This window comes from Podarcis filfolensis, assembly GCF_964270895.1.
Source record: "Podarcis filfolensis genome assembly, chromosome: 10".
Taxonomy (NCBI): Eukaryota; Metazoa; Chordata; class Lepidosauria; order Squamata; family Lacertidae; genus Podarcis; species Podarcis filfolensis.
The window spans coordinates 1075398-1098172 of NC_139612.1; the positions used below are offsets into that span (position 1 = coordinate 1075398).

Sequence of the window (22775 nt, forward strand, 5' to 3'; positions counted from 1 at the left end):
CACACCTGCGCCCACTAACCTGGCCCTAATGGCACCGGGGAGTGCACCATCTATAGGCTGTGTCTGTGCCTTCTCGTTGTTCTGCCAATGTCGTTGGTGCTTGAAACAACAAGCATAAACAAGGCTGAAATGCCTGATTCTACTTCCTTTTAAAAAAAAGAAATACAGAGAAAGCTTTAGTTGTCACAAATTATTTTTGTGGTAGGCCTGTGCAACTTGTAATCCAGAGACTTCACTTTGTTTGCAGTTCTAATCAGACAATAAAAGCAGAATGTTTATCTGAATCCAAATGTGCTTCCCTTGCATGGTTCCTGGGCTTCATTCTACCCCTGACCTCAGTTAAAGCCACTACATTTGGGTATGGCACTGTGTAGTTTTGCCAACAGAGCCCTAGAATGCTCCCCCAGAATCAATGAAATGAATCCTTGAGACTAGGGAGCTTGAAAACCCTTGTCCTATAGCATATGAAAAATCTGACATCCATATTCTTAGCACAAGTGCTGGTTTTGACCTCAAGAGCCTTAAATGGCTCACACCTGCAATACTGCAAGGACCGCCTCTCCCCATATGAATGGATCTGAACCCTGCAATGGTCATCAGAGACCTTTCTTCAACGGGCCTCCTCCAAAGGAGGTCCAGAGGACGGCAGCATGAGAATAGACCTTTTGTGTGGTGGCTCCCCCTTTGTGGAATGTTCTCCCCAAAGAGGCTCCCCTGGTTCCATCATTATATATCTTTAGGCACCAGGCAAAAACATTCCACTATAACCAGGCCTTTGGCCTTTTAGAAGTGGGCTGGATGTTTTTAATGTATTTCTTTTTCCTCTTGGTTTTAATGTTTCTGTGTAGGACTTTTTGTCTGCCTGTTTGTTTGTAAGATGCTTTGGGTTGCTCTGGCCAAGTTAAAGCAACTAACAACTTCAATAAATAATAGTAGTAATAATAAAGCAGCCTTCCACAATTATTCACAAAATCAAAGCTCTATTCAGAATGACCATATTCTTTGTTTAAAAAGCCCAAAGTACCAGGCACCTCTAGTCCAGCTTTCTGACCTTCAGACAATTTCTGTGTTCTTGCCTTGTTCCTTTGTAACCATATATATACTAGCAACTGGCAGCTTGCACCACTGAATTTGTCTTCTCTTTTGAGCTGTTCAGTTTCCCTGTCATAAATAGCTTCAGACATGTGTCTGTATACTCAGCTCAAACAGTAGAGCATGGGACTCAGTCTCAGGGTCTGGGTTCGAGTCCCACATTGGTATGGTCTACCCCAATTCTGTTGGCAGTAAACAGAAATGTTGAGAAGGTTTGGCTGTGCTCTGGGTGGCCCTTCAACAGCCCAAAAATGTGGGGTGGGAGTGGCTGCATCTGCCAATATGGCCTTGTCTCTGAAAGACAGATTTGTCCAAATTCCACATGTGATCCATGCCAAGGCAGCTCAAAAGAGTCCAGGCTTAGATAATAAAATTTAGTCATCTGACGGTTCTGGTGGATAATTTAACTTTGCAAAGTCTTCTTCTAGACACCTTACTTGTTCTGTTCTGTATTGTTTTGTTTTTTAAAGAAAACTGGCCTTTGTAGGTAGGGTTCACTTTCACTAAAACAAAATCCAGATGCTTTGGGGGGGGGGTAGAATGAAAAAAAACCTTCAAAAGCTGGCCTGAAATGAGTGTTAATACCATGCAGGAGTGCTAGCGTGGCCCCACAACCGTGTGTATGTGGGGCTGTGGGTGCCATGCAGCATGCATGGCCCTGGCCCTGAAATTTGTGGGTGCCCAGCCCCTTCATGGGGAATTTTGTGGGCTCCAGGGAGTTGGCACCTGTGTCTTGGCTGTGTTATTACAAGTGAAAACAGGTCATGCATGATCACATACAGTATGCAAACAGTGCTGCCACCCCTGACCTGTGTAATTTTCAGCATCTCTTTGTTCCTCTCACTTCAATTAGTGTTTCCACAGACTTTTTTTTAAAAAACCCAATGCATTTTTCACAGAAACCTGTGTGTTGATATGCTAATGTACAGAGCATTGGCATATCTTGGTATGCAGAGGTGACTAAGGGCTCACCCCCCCCCCCTTGCGTTTGTTCTGCTAAGACTCACAATCTAGCGCTGAATCAGACCAAATGGCAGTCGGGTTTTCAGCGGACGGCTGTTTGTTCTGATTCAGTGGAACAAATTATCAGATGATGATATTATCCTAAGTCACATACCAACTAAATGTGGTTTGACAGCAGCTCAATGTAAATGGACTCTTTGTGCTCTTCTGCTAAAAGGCTGATTGATTGGAAAGATAAAACATAGCCCCCTTTGAGCAATGGATAGAAGATATGACTACTCTTGCCACATATGAATAGATCGCTTTTAGACATAGATTGTGTATGGACCAATATCTGGAATATATTTATATAAAGCACAATGACTTGTTAATAATTTTTTTTAAAATAAATTTTTTATTAATTTTCCAACATATATTTAAACACAATACAACTGACAATACATAAACAAACAAACATATAAACACGTATAATTTCATAACCTCTTTTTCTTAAACCTTATTTCAACGACTTCCCCATACCTCCCTTTTCTGCATCCCTGTTTTAAACTTTTCCAGCAATCCCTAATTTCAATTACTTATAATTCACTTTCATTAATCCTTTTTCTCTTACCCAATTATTTGTCACTGCAATTCTGTTTTACATTACCCATAACATTTTAGCACTCATTAATTTTACAACAGTTCTTAAGGTAAATTTTAAATTTCTTCCAATCTTCTTCCAACGTCTCTTTTCCTTGGTCACGGATTCTGCCAGTCATCTCAGCCAGTCCCATATAGTCTATCACCTTCGTCTGCCACTCTTCCAGCGTGGGTAGTTCTTGTGTCTTCCAATACTTTGCTAAAAGAACTCTTGCTGCTGTTGTAGCATACATAAAGAACGTCCTATCTTTCCTTGACACCAATTGGCCTACCATGCCCAGGAGAAAGGCCTCTGGTTTCTTATGGAAGGTACACTTAAGTACCTTCTTAATTTTGTTATAGATCATTTCCCAGAAGACCTTGATCCTTGGGCACGTCCACCAAAGGTGGTAGAAAGTACCTTCAGTTTCATTACATTTCCAACATTTATTATTGGGCAAATGATAGATTTTTGCAAGCTTGACTGGGGTCATGTACCACCTGTAAATCATTTTCATAATATTCTCTCTTAAGGCATTACATGCCGTAAACTTTATACCGGTGGTCCATAACTGTTCCCAGTCAGCAAACATAATGTCATGACCAATGTCTTGTGCCCATTTAATCATAGCTGATTTAACCGTCTCATCCTGTGTATTCCATTTCAACAGCAAGTTGTACATTCTTGATAAATTCTTAGTATTGGGTTCCAACAATTCTGTTTCTAATTTTGATCTCTCCACCTGAAAGCCAATTTTCCTGTCGACTTGTTAATAATTTTATACTTGTTAGAATAATCACAGTGCTTATATACTCATATATCATTATTATTTTTTTAAGGAATAATATTTATTACTTTTCCAACAATTTAAACACTACAAAAAAATGAACAATACAATACAATACAAAAACACTACATAACACTAACACATTAAACTAACAAAACAAAACAAAAACAGTTTAAAACACATCAAACAATTTCAATATCTTATCTTTCATTCACTTGTTTCAACGACCTCCTCACACCTCCCTTTTTGTATTCCACTTCTGTTAATTGTTTCAGCAATTCCTTTCTATCTTCCTCTGTTTTCTATCCTATAATTATCTTAACATATTCTAACCTTATTTTTTCCTTTAATACTCTATTAATCTATTTATACTTAATTCCTTATAACATTTCTACTAAAGCCATATATCTTCATTCCCAGATTTTTCTAACATTCATTAATTTTACAGTATTTCTGTAAATAGTCTTTAAACTTTTTCCAGTCTTCTTCCACCGACTCTTCTCCCTGGTCTTGGATTCTGCCAGTCATTTCCGCCAGTTCCATATAGTCCATCAACTTCATCTGCCATTCTTCCTGGGTGGGTAAATCTTGTGTCTTCCAATACTTCGCAATAAGTATTCTTGCTGCTGTTGTTGCATACATAAAAAAAGTTCTATCCTTCTTTGGCACCAATTGGCCGACCATGCCCAGGAGAAAGGCCTCTGCTTTCTTCAGGAAGGTATATTTAAATACCTTTTTCATTTCATTATAAATCATCTCCCAGAATGTCTTAATCCTTGGGCATGTCCACCAAAGGTGAAAGAATGTACCTTCAGTCTCGTTACATTTCCAACATTTATTGTTGGGCAAATAGTAAATTTTTGCAAGCTTGACTGGTGTCATGTACCACCTATAAATCATTTTCATTAAATTTTCTCTTAGGGCATTACATGCCGTGAATTTCATACCTGTGGTCCATAACTGTTCCCAGTCAGCCATCATTATGTTATGTCCAACATCTTGTGCCCATTTAATCATAGCTGATTTCACCATTTCATCCTGAGTGTTCCATTTCAACAGCAAGTTATACATTCTTGACAAATTCTTGATTTTTGAATCTAACAATTCTGTTTCCAGTTTTGATTTTTCCACCTGGAAACCAACTTTTTTGTCCAAATTGTATGCCTCCATTATTTGGTAATAATGGAGCCAATCTCGCACTTTGTTTTTCAATTTTTCAAAGCTCTGCAATTTTATTCTGTCTCCATCTTGTTCCAGAATTTCCCAATATTTCGGCCATTTGGCCTCCATATTGAGTTTTTTCTGTGCCTTCGCTTCCATTGGTGACAACCATCTTGGGGTTTTCTTTTCTAACAAATCCTTATATCTTATCCAAGCATTAAACAATGCTTTTCTAACAATATGATTTTTAAACGCTTTATGTGCTTTTACCTTATCGTACCACAAATATGCATGCCAGCCAAATGCATTATTGAAGCCTTCTAGATCCAACACGTCAGTATTTTCAAGAAGCAGCCATACTCTCAGCCAGCAAAAAGCAGCTGATTCATAATAAAGTTTAAGGTCTGGCAGGGCAAATCCACCTCTTTCTTTGGCATCAGTTAATATCTTAAATTTTATTCGAGGCTTCTTGCCCTGCCAAACAAATCTGGAAATATCTTTCTGCCACTTCTTTAAACAATCCATCTTACCCAAAATTTGCAATGTTTGAAACAAAAACAACATCCTTGGCAACACAGTCATTTTTATCACAGCAATTCGGCCTAACAATGATAACTTCAAATTTGTCCATATTTCTAAATCCTTTTTCACTTCCATCCAACATTTTTCATAATTATCCTTAAATAAATTCACATTTTTGGCAGTCATGTTAACCCCTAAATATTTCACTTTCTTAACCAATGTTAGTCCTGTCTCCTCCTGAAACTTCTCTCTCTCATTCACAGTTAAGTTTTTCTCTAAAACCTTAGTTTTCATCTTGTTCAACTTAAAACCTACTACCTGTCCAAATTTTTGAGTTCCAATACCCTTTTAGTACTAGATTCTGGCTCCTGTAAAGTCAATACTAAGATCAGCAAATGCTTTCAGTTTGTACTGTTTAGCTCCCACTTGTATACCTTTAACCTCTTGGTCCTTTCTAATCATATTTAACAAAACCTCAAGGACCGATATAAAGAGCATATATCATATTGTACCACAGATTCTTGTTTGTGTTTTGTTTTGCTTTGATTTTTCTCCGCCTTTTTCACTTTATTTCTCTACTGAAAATTTTCAATTTTTTTTTTATTTTTAAAAATGCGTTTTCAAGGGGAAAGCTGCTTCAAATGCAAAACCGCTCAGCCCTGTGCCAAGAAAACCCAGGACAAGCAGAAAATCACTCAAACCTGCCCTTTCTAGGCACAGGACCAGAGGAAGGGTGGATGAGCCCAAAGTTACTGCTTCCCTGTTGAATGGCATAAACTTTTGTGGACTAGAAGGCCACCTCCTCAGATGCATGAAGATCCTAAATTGGCCTGCAATTAGTTTCGGGGGATGACACAAACATCCTAGCATTGGTCAGTAGTGGGGTAAAAACATGTAATTTCTATTCAAGCCACAGGTAAAAGGTTACAAGTTGGTGAATGATCCCCTGGGATCAGACCCTGCAACAAAGTCCACCTGCAAATTCTGTCTCCATACCTACCCGGACAATGCTATGGCAAGACCTAATAATATCACCCAGAATATCAGCGGGTCATTCACTGCTTCCATCTTCCAAGGTGACATAGACTATCATCTGCCAGCAATGCCCTTCTGCATTCTACATAGAACAAGTAGGCCAGTCTCAATATTATATAAATAAATAAAAGGACACCAATCAGACATCAAAAAGGGCAACATTCAGAAACCGGTGGGATAACATTTAACACTGACAGGACACTTTGCTGCTGACCTTAAAGTAGTCATGTTCAAGCAAATAATTTCAAGAGGAAACTCAAGCATGAAACTGCTGCATTTCAATTTATCAGAAGATTCCGTTCTAGTGCCTCTGCCACCCACTTCTCCTCTGATGGCGGGTGGACACCCAGTGATTATCTCAGCACGCAGTTAGGGTGTGGAGGCTTAGGACCTATGCTGTAAAAGGATAAGCATCCCCAACCTTGGATTTGGTTAGTGCCGAATGCTAGCAGGCATTGGACAGGCAATGCATCCCACATATTTACCATAAATGATGGTAGCTGTATCATTTTGTACACAACCTTCTGAAAAAATATAATCTGCCTCCAGCCATGCAGCATATATTTACAGCTCAATCTTTTTCACATTTGCTCATTTCCTTTCCATACTATAGCAATGTGCCATGCTATAAGTCCTAGAACCCATCATAATAGTTTGTTGGCTAAATGGTATTATCTGACTGTAGAAATGAATGGAAAAGTATAGCATATGCATTGCTGTCCCTTAGCAGGAAAGGGCTTGACTAACTGTAAATAAATGCAATTTCACCAGCTTGGTTTTTAATGTCCATACAGAATTGAGGCTGCACGCTGTCAGTTGCCCTCTGCTCCACCCCAGTTCCAGCATACCTCAGAGAACAAAGCCAACGTCTCAGCCAAGCCTTCAGAGAAAGTCCTGTATTCACGCTTTATGCCATCAACTTCAACAGTTAGCCTGTTACCAGGAAAATCATCATCAAGAATGGTCCGGTTCCCTATATCCTCCTCACTTCTGACACTAGATAAAAAAATTGGTAAGCTCACAGATTGCACCAGAGGACTTTGAAAAATGACTACACACTTCTCCCCCAGGCTAGTGGGAGCCCGTGGGCAAGACTGCCCTTAATGGAAGAGTCTTCACTAAATCATGAGGAACAAAACCTTTTTTTATAAAAAAAAATGTCCCCACAGAATTGAGGCAGCACATCATGGAGTTCTGAGTTCTATGATACATCAGGGGTGGGGAACCTTTGGCCTTCCCAATGTTGCTGAATTACAACACCCATCAGCCCCAGGAAGCACGGCTGATGGCCAGGAAAGATGGGAGTGGTAGCTCAGCACTATCTGGAGGGCCAAAAGTCCCCACCCCCGGTGGTATACATGAAAAACTATGCTGTGCTACCACCAGACATGGGGAAGAACATAGCAGATGAAGGGTGCCATGGGCAGCATTCAACCTAAGTTTTACTCAGAGTAGAGCCATTGAAATTAATAGACCTTAGGCACAGTCAGTAATTTCATTGGGTCTACTCTGAATAATGCTTAGCTGAATAGCACCCTATGAATCTTTGCTCTACATGTCAGCACAAGTACAAAGTTTACACAAACAGATAGATAGATAGATAGTATTTCTGGTGCATGTGTATGCCTGTTACCTGAATTTGGTTGCATCCACCTTTGCCAGCCTGGTGCCCTCTGGATGGTTTGGCTGAGGTTCATGAGATTACACTCCAAAACATCTGGAGGGCACCAGGTTGGCAAAGTCTGGGTTATAGACATTTGTGTGTCCTGTTTTTAAATGTGCTGCTTTTCTTGAATAAGGTGCACGACCCTTTATTTTGGTGTCATTGTGTAAAGCTTGTCTTCTGTCACTAGGCAGCTGTTTGTTTCAGCATTAAGCTACACCATGGGTAGGCAAACTAAGGCCCAGGGGCCAGATCTGGCCCAATCGCCTTCTAAATCTGGCCCGTGGACAGTCCAGGAACCAGCATGTTTTTACATGAGTAGAATGTGTCATTTTATTCAAAATGCATCTCTGGGTTATTTGTGGGGCCTGCCTGGTGTTTTTACATGAGTAGAATGTGTGCTTTTATTTAAAATGCATCTTTTGGTTATTTGTGGGGTATAGGAATTCATTCATTTTTTTTCTTTTCAAAATATGGTCCAGCCCCCCCACAAGGTCTGAGGGACAGTGGACCAGCCCCCTGCTGAAAAAGTTTGCTGACCCCTGAGCTACACACACAAAGATGCAGCAAACCACAGCAGAGGGACCAGAGCATTGCTTTGTGGCAGGACTGGCATATACTAGTGATGATGAGTAGAATTTCTGTTGGGAAGAAATTCAGCAGAAACGTGGCAAACTGAAATTAAGATTAGAAAAATGAGAAACTGAAAGAAACTGAAACTGCAGATTTGCTCATCCCTATGATAACATACTCTCCAAGTCTGATCTATAATTAATTTTCACTAATAGACTGCAGATAATTTATTTGAATTAATTACTTAAACATCTACCAGGTGTCTAACCCAACTTACCATGATTAATTACAGACTCATCCCTGCCCACCCAAATGACGCCGAATGCCACAATTTCCTCTTCTTTGAACATTCTCAATTCAGAAACCCCATGAAGCTCCCATTGGATGCATTTCCAGACTGACAGGACAAAATTAGCCTAGGAGTTTTGGTTCAGGTTGCTCATTCTACTGCCAGTCCCATCTCTGCACAGGAAAAACAGCAGCAACACAGAACCCAACTTGCCTAGTTTCTTCAATATGGAGATTAGTGGTTATTAAGCTGCATTTTGGCCACCATATTCCCTCTTGGGTAATGCTCATCATGTACAAAATCAACACCCTGCTAATGCACACACATCTGTTTTGGCTTCCGCTGTGTGCCTCAGTACTCTCTCTCTCTCTCTCTCTCTCTCTCTCTCTCACACACACACACACACACACACACTATTGGATTATACCGACTTTTCATTTGCTACTAAGAAGACTTGTACATTACCTAAAATTGGAAGCTTATGCTCTATCTGAACAGTGCCAAATAAATATTGTCTTTTCCTGTATAACACCTTTTATTATGGAAATATGGAAGCAAAGATCCTTGCATATGCAATAAAAAAAGCTGTTGGAAAAGTTCTGTCTGAGGACTGTAACTAGAAACCAGACTAGTTTTGAGGCTACAAAAATTAAAAGCAAAATATTCCTTCCTTCAGACATTTAACTGCACGATGGTTGGTTTTGGATTTTTGAAGCTTTTTCCTAGGATAGCACAGCTTCTTAGAAAATAATTTCCATGATCCACACTTCCAAGATTCCAACTACCAACACACAATATTTGACAGTGTCAACATAATCCATGTTGCGCTAACATAAGCACTTCCCTCTCTCTACTGTTCTTAAACTTTCTTACAGCATACTCCCTAAACATCTTCAGATTATTCTCACCCCACCCCCACAAAAAACCCCACAGTTGGCCAGTCGTGGCTTGAGCTGCCTCCAAGTTGGCTGCCATGGGGATATCCTTGAGGTCGCTCCAGAATGTTGCCTCCTGTGAAGATAACCTTTTGTCTGGTGCCAAGGGGAAGTTTCCCAACTGTCCAACAGAGAACTGTAAAAGGAGTAGGAGAAAAACACAACAATAGTAGTCCTATTAGGAGATATTAGCACCATCATTACGTAGGTGGAAGAAGGTTCAATAGATTCATTACTGGCTTCCGGCTGAAGCTATACCTTCTACCCACCAAGCAATTTTATGGAAACAGCTATTCCACTGATGGCCCCATTTATTATGTTTTAGCTACTGAAGGTAATTCCAGCAAGGTAATAAATCTGCATGTCCCTAGCAAAAATTCACTTTACCAGCTGTGTCTCGTTTTATAGCCATAGGTTTGCGAGAGGCTCAGGGAGCACCGTTTCACATTAACGGTGGAACTAACAGAAAGTAAATTAGATATGCAAATTCATTTCCATAAACTGTTCCGAATGTTAGTCTCTCCCTCTCCCCCTTTTTAAAAATTACATTTTATATTTCTCGCTGTTACTCTTTTGCTTACCAGCCCCCAGCAGCAGCAACTTTTTGCTACAAAAACAATTCCCTCCTTGCTCCAGCATTTCCAGCTTTGGGAGTGATGCACTTGGACAAGGTCAGGACTACATCAAATCTTTATTTGCTGATTCCAAGAAGACTACCCTGGAACCAAGGGACAAAGCAAGGAAGATGCACGTTCCACCGGAATACTACAACTCTTCAGCATCCAGGTACTCTTATGAGGTGGTGGTGGAATTGCCTCATTGGAGGCTGAAATTATTCCATTTCCTTCAGCTACAAGACTCTGGGCACAAGTCAAAGGGAGAAACTGTGGATACCTGATGCAGGGGCTGATGGCCATGTTCAAAATGGAGTGTTGAAGTAGATGGATCCTTGATCTGATCCAGCAAGCAAGTCTTTCTCTTCTCGAGATATTGCATCTCTTTGACAATGGCTGGGATCCAAAGAACAACACAACTAGCTCATAGTGGCTGAGAGAACTTTTCACTTCTGATTCTCAAACAGCAGGCTCAAGTGCTAGAAACAGCTTGCTGGGTGAGGCAGAGTCACTATGCTAGCTTCCCAGTTTGTAGGTTGCTATTGTTTACCAAGAGGGCTGTGTGAGGTGGCAGGAAGTCAGTGTGGTGCAAACACACTGGCAGAGCCAATCTGTCAATGCATTTGGGCCACAGTGACCACCTCCCCATCCTGAGAAGCTAACTTGGTTGTCCCCATCCAGGTACTCGATTTAGCACCAAGCCAGACTAGAAGGTTGGCGGGGCTGTCATTGTCCATCTCTTTTGCCGGAAAACCTCTTGATCTTGGGATGGACTAAGAGGGCTTGTTTCTGATGTTGGGTCAGAGAGAAGATTGGGGATGCTGCTGGTGTTCAGCCCCCCTGCTACTCAGTGGTCTCCCAGACCAATCAGGCCAAGGTGGTCTCTAAAGTGGTGGTTGGGGTACATGCAGAGACTGCTCTTGGGCTGGTTCAGGACTTCATGTCCCCTATGACATGGCTGTCACAAGTGGGCATTGCTCCAATACACCATGGACTGCACACCCAAATGTAGTTTTTTACCTGGGATGGACAAAAGATGGTGGACGTCGTGCCAAACACTCTCTTGTCATGGTCAGACTAGAGATGTAAAAGTTCTGGAAATTTTGAAGCCATGAGGAAAAAACGTTTCTCCCCCTGTTTTTTTCCAGAAAAAAATGGAAAAATTGAAAAAAAGTTCAGTGTGGAGTAGTTTTACAAATTGCGTGAAACACAGTGTAGATAAAAGCATTATGCTTGCAATAAAACAGGTAACCACCCCCAACAAAAGCAACAAAAAAGGCAAAAAACCATCAACATAGTCTGGGAGGCTAAGAGTGCCTTTGTCATCTTTGGGTGGTATGACAACTGTGGCTTTTTCTGGACTGGGATAGCTTGACCATAGTAGTCCAGGCATTGAGGACTTCAAGACTGAATAACCCCAATGTACTCTATGTGGGGCTTCCTTTGCACTGCTCCAAAACTGCAGCTGGTACAGAATGCTGCAGCATGATTAACTTGTCACAGGTGCACCAGTTGCAGGGGCCAAGGCACTTTTGGCCCCATCAAATGTTAAGGAGGGGGCTAGGCCCCCTCAATATTGAGCAGTAACATCACATGCACTGCGTCAGTGTGTCACGTGACGTCAGCCCCCTCAATAATGGGGGCAAGCCAGCGCCTCTGCCCTGTCAGCATACCACATCTCTGCTCAGAGATCGGCTCTGGCTGCCGCTTCATTATATATATATATAATTTATATAATATCTATATATATATCTATATATCTATATATTTAAACTACTGCATTTATACATATTTTGATAATGTTTAGGTGGCCTTGTTTTTAACATCTGATCTTATCAACATTTTTATGTATATTGCTTTTGTTGTTGTTTAGTCGTTCAGTCGTGTCCGACTCTTTGTGACCCCGTGGACCAGAGCACGCCAGGCACTTCTGTCTTCCACTGCCTCCCGCAGCTTGGTCAAACTCAAGTTTGTAGCTTCCAGAACGCTGTCCAACCATCTCGTCCTCTGTCGTCCCCTTCTCCTTGTGCCCTCCATCTTTCCCAACATCAGGGTCTTTTCCAGGGAGTCTTCTCTGCTCATGAGGTGGCCAAAGTACTGGAGCCTCAGCTTCAGGATCTGTCCTTCCAGTGAGCACTCAGGGCTGATTTCCTTCAGAATGGATAGGTTTGATCTTCTTGCAGTCCATGGGACTCTCAAGCACCATAATTCAAAAGCATCAATTCTTTGGCGATCAGCCTTCTTTATGGTCCAGCTCTCACTTTCATACATAACTACTGGGAAAACCATAGCTTTAACTATACGGACCTTTGTTGGCAAGGTGATGTCTCTGCTTTTTAAGATGCTGTCTAGGTTTGTCATCGCTTTTCTCCCAAGAAGCAGGCATCTTTTAATTTTGTGACTGCTGTCACCATCTGCAGTGATCATGGAGCCCAATAAAGTAAAATCTCTCACTGCCTCCATTTCTTCCCCTTCTATTGGCCAGGAGGTGATGGGACCAGTGGCCATGATCTTAGTTTTTTTGATGTTGAACTTCAGACCATATTTTGCGCTCTCCTCTTTCACCCTCATTAAGAGGTTCTTTAATTCCTCCTCATTTTCTGCCATCAAAGTTTTGTCATCTGCATATCTGAGGTTGTTGATATTTCTTCCAGCAATCTTAATTCCGGCTTGAGATTCATCCAGTCCAGCTTTCGCATGATGAAATGATAAATTGCTTAGTCTCTTGCAAACTCTGTAAAATAAATAAATAGGTGATTTTTCCCCCCAGAGTGATCCCCCACACCCCAGAGCTTGCAATGTATATTTCATATTGGCAGTGACACCAAAGAGAAGGAAGAGGCAAGGATAATAGAGGAAGGAATTGAGCAAATTTATTTGTGTTTATTTTCAGTCGGGGACTAAGATTGTTCATTACTCTAAATTCTGCCCATCCCCAACCAGCTTTTACCTGGCTCTTCTGTCTTGTATGGGCTAGTTGTTGACATTAAAAAATTTTTTAGCAACTTTTGTGGCAACATTCTGGATTGATTCTCCCCCTCCCCCTTCCCTTTAAATCATGCCCATAGAAAAGTTCCCACCTAAGCAAGATAAGAACTTGTGTGTAGCTGCTGCTGGAATTTTGCAACAAAAAGTTGGAGAGCCCTTGAGGGCAAATCAAATCTGCAGGCCAGGTTTACTATGTGTATTCATAAAGCTATATTCTCTGTCTTCCCTGTCTTCTTTTGCACAGAATGTTCTTTTGGGTTATTGCTTTCATCCTAGTCTTTGGCAGGTGTGAAGCAGATTTAACAGAAGATTTGCAGGGGCTATTCCCCCAACCTGCCATCTCATTCTCAGGGCTGAGTCTCTCTCCCTCTCCCTCCCTCCCTCCCCCCCCTCTCTCTCTTTCACACACACACACAGAGTCAGTATGTGTGTGGGATCTGCTGAATCGGCACATCTGAAGAGCCACTAATATCCCCACCCCCAGGTGGACATCCTCTGACTCTCATTTTAGGGGAGAATTGAAGGCTTTTGAATTACGGTCCCACTCTTCAATCTGCAACTGGAAATAATGTTTGTTGGTCACACAGTTGTCAGTTGCATGGAGGGGAAAAAAACTAATTGCACTATCCCAGAGGGCTGATTCCCTTACAGACCTCTGACCAGTCAGTTAAATGAAGCAAATTCATTGCATCGGCTCTTTGCAATGTCTGTGGTTGAGATGTCTTGGCCTATTTCCTGTGCTAATAATGCCTAGTGGATTTAAGTTGCAAATTCCCCTTCCTGGAGTAGAACATCTTTGCCCTTCTCATTTTCAACTGATCATACTTCAAATAAAAGGCATGCATTACTGTCAGCTGCCGGTGTGGTTGCTCGAGAGCAAACAGGCAAGACTCCAACCTGTCTTTTCCAGGCTTTATTATTAGTGCAAAACTATTTACAGTGAAGAGCATCACAAGTTCATGTCTGGCTCAGTCGCTAGCCGAATCTGGGAGTGGCCGGTCCTTGTACCTCTCCCAGCATAACAGTCGTGTGACCCCCATCCTTCTCCTCCCCTCTCTGCGCACAGAAGGGGCGCTGGCAAAGGGGGACTTCCCTCCCCTCCACTTTGCTCAGGCTCGGTGTTGGGGCTCTCCCTAGCATCTCCTGGTCCTTGCACCTCCTCCCCACTGGAGGTGGGGCTTTAAAAAGGGAAAGAAAAGAAAAGAAAAGATGGGGGACAATCACTGCTAGTCCTCTGACCATATTGTAGCTTTCTCTGATAACTGGACCAGCACAGCAAATTTTTACTAAAAAATATATTTACATATCTATTTCTGAAAAGTGAACTTCATGGCGGCTTATCTGCAGGCTAGAAGAAGTTGCCACCTACTTTGAGCACTGCTGTGCATTTTGTAGATTTCATTTCTGTTTTACGTGGAAGAATTTACTTATGTCTTGTCTCAAAGGGACATGAACCATCCTTAGTTCTGTTAACCATAAAAGGCAAGATTGTAATACAGCTGTTGGTTTCCTTTACATGGCAGTTTTATTCTTGCTCGTTGTTGCAGGCTGTGCAACAAAGAGTTATGCCTAGAATGTTGGCCTTCAAAGTAAGGTTTACATTATTAGGTTCAAATCCCCACTCAGCTATGTCTTGGGACCTGGACCAAGTCTCTGCCTAACCCCATTTCTGTAATGTGCAAAAGCAAAATGAGCACTTCTGCCCTGAGCCTACAGCCCTGGCAGGAATGGAGAAACAAACCCACCGCTTCCAGGTGCTGCTGGAATTCAGCTCCTATTGGCCCTCGCCTGCATGGTAAACAGTGAAGGGGGGTAGGAGTTGGAATCCCAACACATGCATACCCTCCAACATTTCTCAGCTGAAAATAGGGACACCCTATTTTATTTTATCATACTCATCATCACGAAAATAGGGACATCCTAAGGAAAAGTGGGGCATTCTGGGATCAAATCAGAAACTTGGACAGCTTCTGTAAATCCAGTGAGCCTTGCTTACCTCTCAGGACTATAGTAAGTTGCAGCTGGTGTTCTCAGGATATTTTGGAAGAAGGAGGTGACACAAATACAACGAATACATACCTGTTCAAACATTAGGGAAATATTTTCAGGAAATAGGGTTGCAAGTTTGCAACCCGGAGAACTGCATTGCCACTTTAATTTTTCCACTGAATAAAAAGATGTGGCAGCAGTGCCTCACCATTCATTTTGTCCTAATCATTTTGTCCTCTTCATGCTCCTACTTGCTAGAGCAAAGACTCCAGATTTGCCATAGATCAGTCAGAGATGGCAGGGAGAACACAAATGGCCTGCGAAACTGAGCAGGGAAAGCAGGCTTCAAAAGCTAGAGGTGCTTCATATTTCATATTTAGTGATGAATTTAAAGTTCATATTTGTGGTCTTTGTCCAGTCCCACACTGAGAGCTGTACACACAATTACAGCTTTCTCTGTCTTCCTGAACATGAAATGCTCTCTCACTTTCCTCAGATATTTATTTAGCAATTTTGACCTCACCAAATAAGTTTTCAGGGCGGCTTATAAAGTCCAAAAATACAACAAAAACAATTAAGAACAATCATACAAAAATGGCAGCAGTAGAATGTAAACATGTCATTAAAAATGCTGAGATTAAAAGGCCTGGGGAAATTAAAACGCCAAAATGACAACAAAGTAGGCCCCAGGTGAGCCTCCATGGGGGAAAGAGAGGATTCTGTGACTGGGGCACCACCACAGAAAAGGCCTCTTTCCCCATTTTCTGCCACAGCTCAGATCATGGGCAGCCAGAGAAGGGTGATTATCTTAGGGTACAAGCAGGCATGTGTGGAGATAACTGTTTTTGCCCATGCCCATTGAAGGACAGCATCTGGCTTGCTGTTCCGCTTAAAGCACCTAAGTTGTGAACTGGAGTTCCAACTCTTGTTGACAGCCTCACTTCTGTGAAAGTGAATATTTATTTATTTTTAAGGCATTTATATACCGCTGAATTGTTAGCATTTCTAAGCAATCTGTGAAACCTTAATGTGTGAGACCCAGCAGCAGGCAGGGATGGGGTGCAACAGAGCTGGGGGATTAACAAAGTAGGCAGGCCGCACCTCCATCTTATTTTGCAGCTATGGGGGTATTAAGGAGAAAAGCACAAGCTCCAGGCTGTTCCTGGCAATTCTAATTACATCATGCTCTAGGGATCACGAGTGATCTCTGATGCATCTCCCAGGTGGTACCCAAGCATACTGAAAATAGGGAAGAAATACTGATGAGCTAGATGTTTCTTTGAAGTATCCATCTTATACAGTCGTACCTTGGTTCTCAAACACCTTGTGACTTGAACATTTGGCTCCCAAACACCGCAAACCCGGAAATGAGTGTTCTGGTTTGCAAACTTTTTTTGGAACCCGAATGTCTGAGGTGGCTTAACCCATGCTCTACTGTATGTGCATAACTTAGCTGGATTGTGTCCACAGATGACAAAGCTTGTAGTTGAATATTTCTTCTTTGTTGTTGTTAAATAATTTTTTATTGTTTTTCACAATTTAATTCCACATTAACATCAATAAAAAAGAACATTTTTACCCCCCAGTCCCCAAAACCTTTTCTTCAAGATTCCATGAATCTGCGGACTTCCCTCCATCCCATCTTCTGGTTCTTTATGTAAACAAAATAATAATAATAATAAATTATTATTTGTACCCCGCCCATCTGGCTGGGTTTCCCCAGCCACTCTGGGCGGCTTCCACAGAGACCAAAAATACACTAAAATGTCACACATTAAAACCTTTCCTGAACAGGGCTGCCTTAAGATGTCTTCTGAATGTCAGGTAGTTGTTTATCGCTTTGACATCTGATGGGAGGGCATTCCACAGGGCGGGCGCCACTACCGAAAAGGCCCTCTGCCTGGTTCCCTGTAGCTTTGCTTCTCGCAATGAGGGAACTGCCAGAAGGCCCTCGGCGCTGGACCTCAGTGTCCGGGCAGAACGATGGAGGTGGAGACGCTCCTTCAGGTATACTGGGCTGAGGCCGTTTAGGGCTTTAAAGGTCAACACCAACACTTTGAATTGTGCTCGGAGACGTACTGGGAGCCAATGTAGGTCTTTCAAGACCGGTGTTATGTGGTCTTGGCGGCCACTCCCAGTCACCAGTCTAGATGTCGCATTCTGGATTAGTTGTAGTTTCCGGGTCACCTTCAAAGGTAGCCCCACATAGAGCGCATTGCAGTGGGAGATAACTAGAGCATGCACCACTCTGGTGAGACAGTCCGTGGGCAGGTAGGGTCTCAGCCTGCGTACCAGGTGGAGTTGGTAGACAGCTGCCCTGGATACAGATTTGACCTGTGCCTCCATGGATAGCTGTGAGTCCAAAATGACTCCCAGGCTGAGCACCTGGTCCTTCAGGGGCACAGTTACCCCATTCAGGATCAGGGAGTCCTCCACACCAGCCCGCCCCCTGTCCCCCAAAAACAGTACTTCTGTCTTGTCAGGATTCAACCTCAATCCATTAGCCACCATCCATCTTCCAACCGCCTCCAGGCACTCACACAGGACCTTCACTGCCTTCACTGGTTCTGCTTTGAAAGAGAGGTAGAGCTGGGTATCATCTGCATATTGATGGACACCCAGTGCAAACCCCCTGATGTTCTCTCCCAGCGGCTTCATATAGATGTTAAAAAGCATGGGGAGAGGACAGAACCCTGAGGCACCCCACAAGTGAGGGCCCAGGGGTCTGAACACTCATCCCCCACCACCACTTTCTGGACACGGCCCAGGAGGAAGGAGCGAAACCACTGTATAACAGTGCCCTCAGCTCCCAGCCCCTCTAGACAGTCCAGAAGGATGTTATGGTTGATTGTATCAAATGCCACTGAGAGATCCAGCAGAACTAGGAAACAGCTCTCAGCTTTGTCCCTAACCCGCCAGAGATCATCGACCAGTGCAACCAAGGCAGTTTCAGTCCCATGATGAAGCCTGAATCCCGATTGGAAGGGATCCAAATGGTCCGCATCCTCCAGGCGTGCCTGGAGTTGTTCAGCAACCACCCGCTCAATCACCCTGCCCAAGATCGGAAGATTTGAGACTGGGCGATAGTTGGCCATACTGGCCGGGTCTAAAGATGTTTTTTTAAGAAGCGGTTTAATAACCACCTCTTTCAGCGGGTCTGGGAAGGCTCCCTCACAGAGGGTAGCATTCACCACCCCGCAGAGCCCATCGCCCAGCCCTTCCCGGCTCGCTTTTATCAGCCAGGATGGGCAAGGATCAAGGAGACAGGTGGTTGGTTTCACTCGTCCAAGCAGCCTGTCCTCGGAGGTAACAGACTGAAATTGTAAAATTTTCTAATAATTACACATAGTTAATCAAAACTTACTAACATCTGTGGTTAACTATTATTTTTTCTTCTAATTTTATCCCCATCCCTACTAATTGCAAGCATTTAATCAAAGCCTGCTAATGTACCAATATCTACAATATTTTGCACATAAACAATAACCATTTCCAAGACTATTTCCCATTCTTTTTCCTAACTTTGGCATACTTTAATTTCATCAGCAGACATCTGTCAGTTGAGGCAAGTTCCAAATCCAGCTCGTCTTCCCTCCAAACTTCTCTCAGTCTCAAAGGTTGTACTTTCTGCCTCATTTTCTCCACCACGACCGCCTCAAGTGCTTTCTGCCTAAACCACAAAAATTCCAAATCTACCCTTTTGTAGTTTTTTCATATCAATAATTTTTCCCAGTTTTCAGCCTTCCTCTCCAACTTTTGCCTAGGAACATCCCCTTCCTCAGTTCTCCCTGTCCAAGACTCTATTAGTTCAATTGATTGTGTTACCCTTTTAATGCTTTGATCCATTCAGGTTGTAAACTCATCTGTTATTTTAGCCATAATTTCCTTCATCTCTCTCATAAATTCTTTTTTCAATTCAGAAAAAAGATTCACCTATTCAAATTGAAATTTATCCCCCGGGTCCTGTACTTGGGCTTTTCTGTCCAAACTCAACTCTGACTGTTTAATCATTGTCATATTTTCGTCTTTCCGTTGTTCTCAAAACAGCCAGTTTTCACCACCACCTTATCAGTTTCAAGACCATTCCATGTAAGTTCTCAGTAAACAGTAACAGTTTCTGTGCTTTCCCACTACACACCCTTCTTTTGACCTGTTTACTTTATACACATATGCAGTTTAACATAAAACCCAAATTCTATGTTGATATTCATATATAACAAATATCTACCTTAAGAAAGAGTCAGAAACAATATATCCATAAGAATTACCACTTAATTGTCCAGGAAAGAGAATACTAAATTCAGTATCCAATTTCCAAAAATGTCTCAGGGTAGAATGAAGAGTTGCAGCACTTGAAGATCCTTATAAATAGATATATCAACTGTTATGTACTGAAGTTCTCACCCTGGGCCAGCCAGGGGATACTGTAGATAGTTATGCAAATGAAGGATCGAAAGTGACGTTCAGTGATTGGATAGTTTGTATGCAAATGAAGGATCAAAAGTGACGTTCAGTGATTGGATAGTTTTAGTTTTAGTTTTAGTTTTAGAAAGTTGCTACAGTTACGTTGTTCTGGAGCTCTATATAAGCAGGCTGACTGAGCCCTTCAGTTCAGTTCTGTTCTGGCCTCTGAATAAACAAGAGCTGTTTGAAGAATCGTCTGATATGTTCGCCCACAACTTAACACTGGAGACGAGGATGGGATCGATGGACATCAGAGCACAGCCAGATGCGGTCACCCTCTGAGCAGAGCTGAATCACTGAGCGAAATCACTGAACAGAACCAATTCAGAGCTGACTGTTCCGGCTAGAGCATGGTGTTCCATCCATCGCCCTCCACGCTGGCATCGGAATCATGCCTTCACTTGTGCCTCTACTGCCGTTTGCGCCAGCCTCTGAATCATGGGACTCTTACCTCGCTCGGTTCGACTGCTACCTCCAAGCCAATGAGCTGACAGAAATATCAAAGGAGCGGAAGCGGGGCCTATTCCTCAGCCTCTGTGGGCCTGAGGTGTTTGAGACAGCCCGAGCATTGGTTGCGCCTGAAGCAGTCCAGGCAACACCATGGGACATGATTCAAGAGAAGCTCCGCAACCACTACGTGCCAAAGCCATCCAAGATTGCTGCCTGCCATGCATTCTACCACCGGAACCAGGCAGAGGGGGAGTCAATCAACAACTACACCACTGCCCTCCGACAGGCTGCAATGCACTGCGAGTTCCGAGACTTAGACGATGCCCTGATGGATCGAATCGTCTGCGGGGTCCGGGACATCCGTCTGCAACGGCGTCTCCTCACCAAGCCAGACCTCATGCTACAGAAAGCCATCGAGGAGGCCGTGGCCTCGGAAGCTGCCGAACGCTCTGCCCAGGAGATCCGCAAGGCCAGCAGCCTGTGTCTTGCTAGGAAGCCAGTTCCAGTGCATCATGAAGAGGCCAGCAGTGATGAGGCATCCTCCAGTGAAGACGATGACGTGCACCAGACAAAGCGGGAGCGCAGGAAGTTCCAACAGAAGTCCAAGGGCCAGTCAGAATGTGCCGGCTGCGGAGGCAACCATTCCCATGCCAAGTGTCAATTCAGAGATGCCATCTGTCGAAAGTGTTCCAGAATCATAGAATCATAGAATCATAGAATCATAGAATCATAGAATCATAGAGTTGGAAGAGACCACAAGGGCCATCGAGTCCAACCCCCTGCCAAGCAGGAAACACCATCAGAACACTCCTGACATATGGTTGTCAAGCCTCTGCTCAAAGACCTCCAAAGAAGGAGACTCCACCACACTCCTTGGCAGCAAATTCCACTGTCGAACAGCTCTTACTGTCAGGAAGTTCTTCCTAATGTTTAGGTGGAATCTTCTTTCTTGTAGTTTGGATCCATTGCTCCTTGTCTGCTTCTCTGGAGCAGCAGAAAACAACCTTTCTCCCTCCTCTATGTGACATCCTTTTATATATTTGAACATGGCTATCATATCACCCCTTAACCTCCTCTTCTCCAGGCTAAACATGCCCAGCTCCCTTAGCCGTTCCTCATAAGGCATCGTTTCCAGGCCTTTGACCATTTTGGTTGCCCTCCTCTGGACACGTTCCAGTTTGTCAGTGTCCTTCTTGAACTGTGGTGCCCAGAACTGGACACAGTACTCCAGGTGAGGTCTGACCAGAGCAGAATACAGTGGCACTATTACTTCCCTTGATCTAGATGCTATACTCCTATTGATGCAGCCCAGAATTGCATTGGCTTTTTTAGCTGCCGCGTCACACTGTTGGCTCATGTCAAGTTTGTGGTCAACCAAGACTCCTAGATTCTTTTCACATGTACTGCTCTCAAGCCAGGTGTCATCCATCTTGTATTTATGCCTCTCATTTTTTTTTGCCCAAGTGCAATACTTTAAATTTCTCCCTGTTAAAATTCATCTTGTTTGTTTTGGCCCAGTTCTCTAATCTGTCAAGGTCGTTTTGAAGTGTGATCCTGTCCTCTGGGGTGTTAGCCACCCCTCCCAGTTTGGTGTCATCTGCAAATTTGATCAGGATGCCCTTGAGTCCATCATCCAAGTCGTTGATAAAGATGTTGAATAAGACCGGGCCCAAGACAGAACCCTGTGGCACCCCACTAGTCACTCTTCTCCAGGATGAAGAGGAACCATTGATGAGCACCCTTTGGGTTCGGTCAGTCAGCCAGTTACAAATCCACTGAGTGGTAGCATAGTCAAGACCGCATTTTACCAGCTTTTTACAAGAATATCATGGGGCACCTTGTCAAATGCCTTGCTGAAATCAAGGTAGGCTACATCCACTGCGTTCCCTTCATCTACCAGGCTTGTAATTCTGTCAAAAAACGAGATCAGGTTCATCTGACATGACTTATTTTTCAGAAATCCATGCTGACTATTGGTGATCACAGCATTCCTTTCTAGATGCTCACAGACTGTTTGCTTAATGATCTGCTCCAGAATCTTCCCTGGTATTGATTTCAGACTGACTGGGCGGTAATTATTTGGGTCCTCTCTTTTCCCCTTTTTGAAAATAGGGACAACATTTGCCCTCCTCCAATCTGCCGGGACTTCGCCTGTTCTCCAGGAATTCTCAAAGATGACTGCCAGTGGTTCTGAAATCACATCTGCCAGTTCTTTTAATACTCTTGGATGCAGTTCATCTGGCCCTGGAGACTTGAATACATCTAGACTAGCCAAGTATTCTTGTACTATCTCCTTAGTTATTCTGGGCTGTGTTTCCTCTGCTGAATCATTTGCTCCAAATTCTTCAGGTCGGGCATTGTTTTCTTTATCGGAGAAGACTGAGGCAAAGAAGGCATTGAGGAGTTCAGCCCTTTCTGTGTCCCCTGTTTGCATTTCACCATCTTCTCCTCTGAGTGACCCCACTGTTTCTTTGTTCTTCCTTTTGCTACGAACATACCCATAGAAGCCTTTTTTGTTGCTTTTAACCTCTCTAGCAAGCCTGAGTTCATTCTGTGCTTTAGCTTTTCTGACTTTGTGTCTACACGTGCTGGCTATTTGTTTGAATTCCTCTTTGGTGGTTTCCCCCCTTT

The 22775-nt window shown here is 43.0% G+C and overlaps 1 protein-coding gene across 12 annotated transcripts in view; it reads left to right on the top strand.

Moving 5' to 3' along the window:
• The window catches only part of LMNTD1 (lamin tail domain containing 1), a 221718-nt gene that overhangs the window by 85677 nt on the left and 113266 nt on the right, over positions 1-22775 (top strand). For all 12 annotated transcript variants that reach the window (XR_014539395.1, XR_014539396.1, XR_014539397.1 and 9 more), the window contains 2 exons: positions 6974-7191; positions 10224-10425. Coding sequence is in view for 9 of the 12 variants with exons in the window: in XM_083575219.1 (XP_083431345.1) it covers positions 6974-7191; positions 10224-10425 (420 nt within the window). In the remaining 3 variants the exon portion in view is untranslated. The remainder of the gene's footprint in view (positions 1-6973; positions 7192-10223; positions 10426-22775) is intronic.